Source organism: Grus americana, chromosome Z, assembly GCF_028858705.1.
Source record: "Grus americana isolate bGruAme1 chromosome Z, bGruAme1.mat, whole genome shotgun sequence".
Taxonomy (NCBI): Eukaryota; Metazoa; Chordata; class Aves; order Gruiformes; family Gruidae; genus Grus; species Grus americana.
In genome coordinates this window covers 65539093-65542107 of record NC_072891.1, presented here as the reverse complement: position 1 = coordinate 65542107, position 3015 = coordinate 65539093, and the positions used below count along the sequence as shown (strand labels likewise).

Here is a 3015-nt window from a genome sequence, read left to right as displayed (position 1 = left end):
GGATGTAGACAGAGAAAGGGTCCATCTAGGCTTTGTGTTACTGCAGGACAAAAGTGTGTTGCTGGCTGGGGCTCTGCTCTTCCCATGTCAAACACGCATGCTGGCTCTTTACCCCGTTGTTGGAAAACACCTGAAGCTCTTCTGATAAAATGAAACTAATATTTAAGGACAGAAGCACACTGTGCGTAGCCAGACAGGGCTGTAACGGTGGGAGAGCACGAAGTGCTGGATGACTCCTGCCGCCTGTGCTATACTTAGACGGACTAATGCTGGCTTAACCTTGTGTATAAAAAAAGGAAAAGCTGTGGGTCAGACAGCTGACCTAGTGAGACCCAGTTGTGGGAGACCTTGATGGGCTTCTTGGGGCAGGAGGAGCTGAGAGAGCCCCAAGCCCACAGGGAAGGTGTTCTGCCAGTGTCAGACACCGATTGCCTCACGTCAGGAACCTCTCTGGCTGGCGAAGGGGAAACACTTGCAGTCCTACTGGTGATCATGCCATTTCTCCTCAGCCTCTAAAACAGTGTTTTAGAGGGAAGGAGATTAAACGAGAGGAGGTGAAGCCCAGGGAATGGGAGTGGTGGGGCTATGCCAGGCAGACATGGCTCTCTGTGCAGGTACCACTGCCTTACTGTCCGAGCCTGGTCCTGCCCTGGATGTCCTCCGTAACCTGGGCAAGGGCACTGGAGCATGGATTAATTTAAAGGCCAATTCAGTTGCCTAATTTCACTGAAAGGTGTGAGCCTTGGCTACACTTTCATGCTACAGCTAAATCAGTCTGGCAGCTGCTGAAAGTGGCAGGAGCCCTCCCGCCCCACACTCCCCTCAGAGGGTTTGCTGAGGTCTGTGAGCAGCATCGGGAGAATTAAAAACCCCAGCTCCTCCAACTTCTTTTCACAAAGGGAGGATGTGCCTGTAAGTTCAACTCAAGCTGTGCAGATGACGATTAAAGAAATAAACAGGAATGAGACAACGAAAGGCTGGCCATTCAGTTTTCTGCAGGTGCTGCGCCTTCTATCCCCTCCCCAGAACTGATGCACTAGCTTCATAGGGATGCCAGCAGCTGAGTAGCCCCTGTGTCTGAGTCTCACTGATTTCGGCTGGGGTAAGAGTGCAGATCACACAGAGGATGGATGAGCTTCCACTCTGCCATCCCTATGCTGACATCTTCAGCAGAGCACCTCCCTTTGCAGTATAGGAACCACAACGTGAGCTGGACACCCCCTGGATGGATCCCCACGTTGGCAGAGGGTGGTGGGTCTCCATGGGAAGTGCCTGTCCTGCTTGCAGACTGGAGAGTGCTCACCATCGAGATCATGAGAGAAAAGGGCTGGGAACTATTGTATTTGAATATCAGCTTTTATCCCAGAATTTCTGCCTTCTTTCATTAGCACAAGCAATGGCTTCCTCCAGTCAAACAAGTTTGATTTTAAAAAAGGCAAGGAATTCTTTTTTTACATTGTCCTAACATTCAGTAGTTCTTTTGGTTTTGTCTTTCTCTGACTTTTTTTTTTTAAAAAAAAAGAATGGAGAAAGCAGACATTAGTCACACCAACAAATGGTTTGGGATGTGTGTGTTTGTTATAATGGGCAGTACTAAGTCCAGACAAACCACTCTCAGCAGAGAGCAGCAAAAGGCTAACAGCTTGAGTACAGGTCTAAGAGTCTCCCAGCCAATTAATGAACTGTGCGGCCTCTCTGTTGCAATCAGAGAGCCCACAAGCAGGGCTGCAGGAGTTTTCACTAGTAATGAGACTGCTGAGGCTGTTTTCTGTAAGTTTGTGTTTCTGCACGCGGGCACTGATGCAGCTGAAGCCATACAGAACCTGCAGCAGAATATGTTTTGTGTTAAATCTAGAATAATCTTTGCAGAAATGCGTTGTCTTGAAAAACTTAAGTGATGCTGTGAATGGTTTAGCGTGGACTATTATGCTACTGACAAAATTTTCTGATCTTGGTCTGTATTTCAGTCTTTTGCCTCCCTTGTCGATGCTCTTAACAGCATGAATTACAACTCTGTGATACCCGTGAGGCCACTGAATAACACACTTACCCAGGAGAAAACCTTTTTCTTTTCTTTTCTTTTCTTTTCTTTTCTTTTCTTTTCTTTTCTTTTCTTTTCTTTTCTTTTCTTTTCTTTTCTTTTCTTTTCTTTTCTTTTCTTTTCTTTTCTTTTCTTTTCTTTTCTTTTCTTTTCTTTTCTTTTCTTTTCTTTTCTTTTCTTTTCTTTTCTTTTCTTTTCTTTTCTTTTCTTTTCTTTTTTTCTTTTCTTTTCTTTTCTTTTCTTTTCTTTTCTTTTCTTTTCTTTTCTTTTCTTTTTTCTTTTCTCTTTTCTTTTCTTTTCTTTTCTTTTCTTTTCTTTTCTTTTCTTTTCTTTTCTTTTCTTTTCTTTTCTTTTCTTTTCTTTTCTTTTCTTTTCTTTTCTTTTCTTTTCCAAGTTGTTAATGCACTGTAAGGTGATAGTCCTGGCTTTGCAAAACAAGTGGAGAAAATTTTCCAGGAGTCTGTATACAGGCAACAATGAGAGATGTGGAGGGAGGAAAGGATGAAACAGAAACTACAGCACTTGTCATGGTGAAAAACTGTGAAAACAGACCATGTTTAGAGTAAAGCAGAAGTGATATTCCTTGCTCTTATTTTATAAAGGAAGGGAAACTCTTCTTTTGACAAAACTAATGGTAAAGTTTTCTACCAAGGCATGTTAATGAAGTACTGCTGAATGCATGCCGTATATGAAGGCATGCCTATTACTGTGTCTACTTAGAGGCACAAGATGCTGCCAAACCAAAACCCTAGCTATGTTTGGATTTATCTTGTGAGCTCTGCCAGACATGTATTGTTTTCCATTAACAATGTACAGCTTTTCACATCTTGTAGCTGATACTGAAAAACATTAATAAAAGAAGAATACTGGTCATCACAATGAAATCAATGCATGATGAAAGGCACTCTATGAAATACACTGCGACGTGGAGAAATGGGCATTTCAATGATATTTTATTTTTGTTACATTTGGGA

The 3015-nt window shown here is 42.6% G+C and overlaps 1 protein-coding gene across 1 annotated transcript; it reads left to right on the top strand.

The window, feature by feature from the left end:
* Positions 1-1583: 1583 nt before the first annotated feature.
* TICAM2 (TIR domain containing adaptor molecule 2) lies at positions 1584-2575 on the top strand. Its single transcript, XM_054810868.1, is given in 4 exon segments — positions 1584-1879; positions 1881-1945; positions 1948-2061; positions 2436-2575. Coding segments are annotated over 4 exon segments (615 nt in total).
* The last annotated feature ends 440 nt before the right edge of the window (positions 2576-3015 follow it).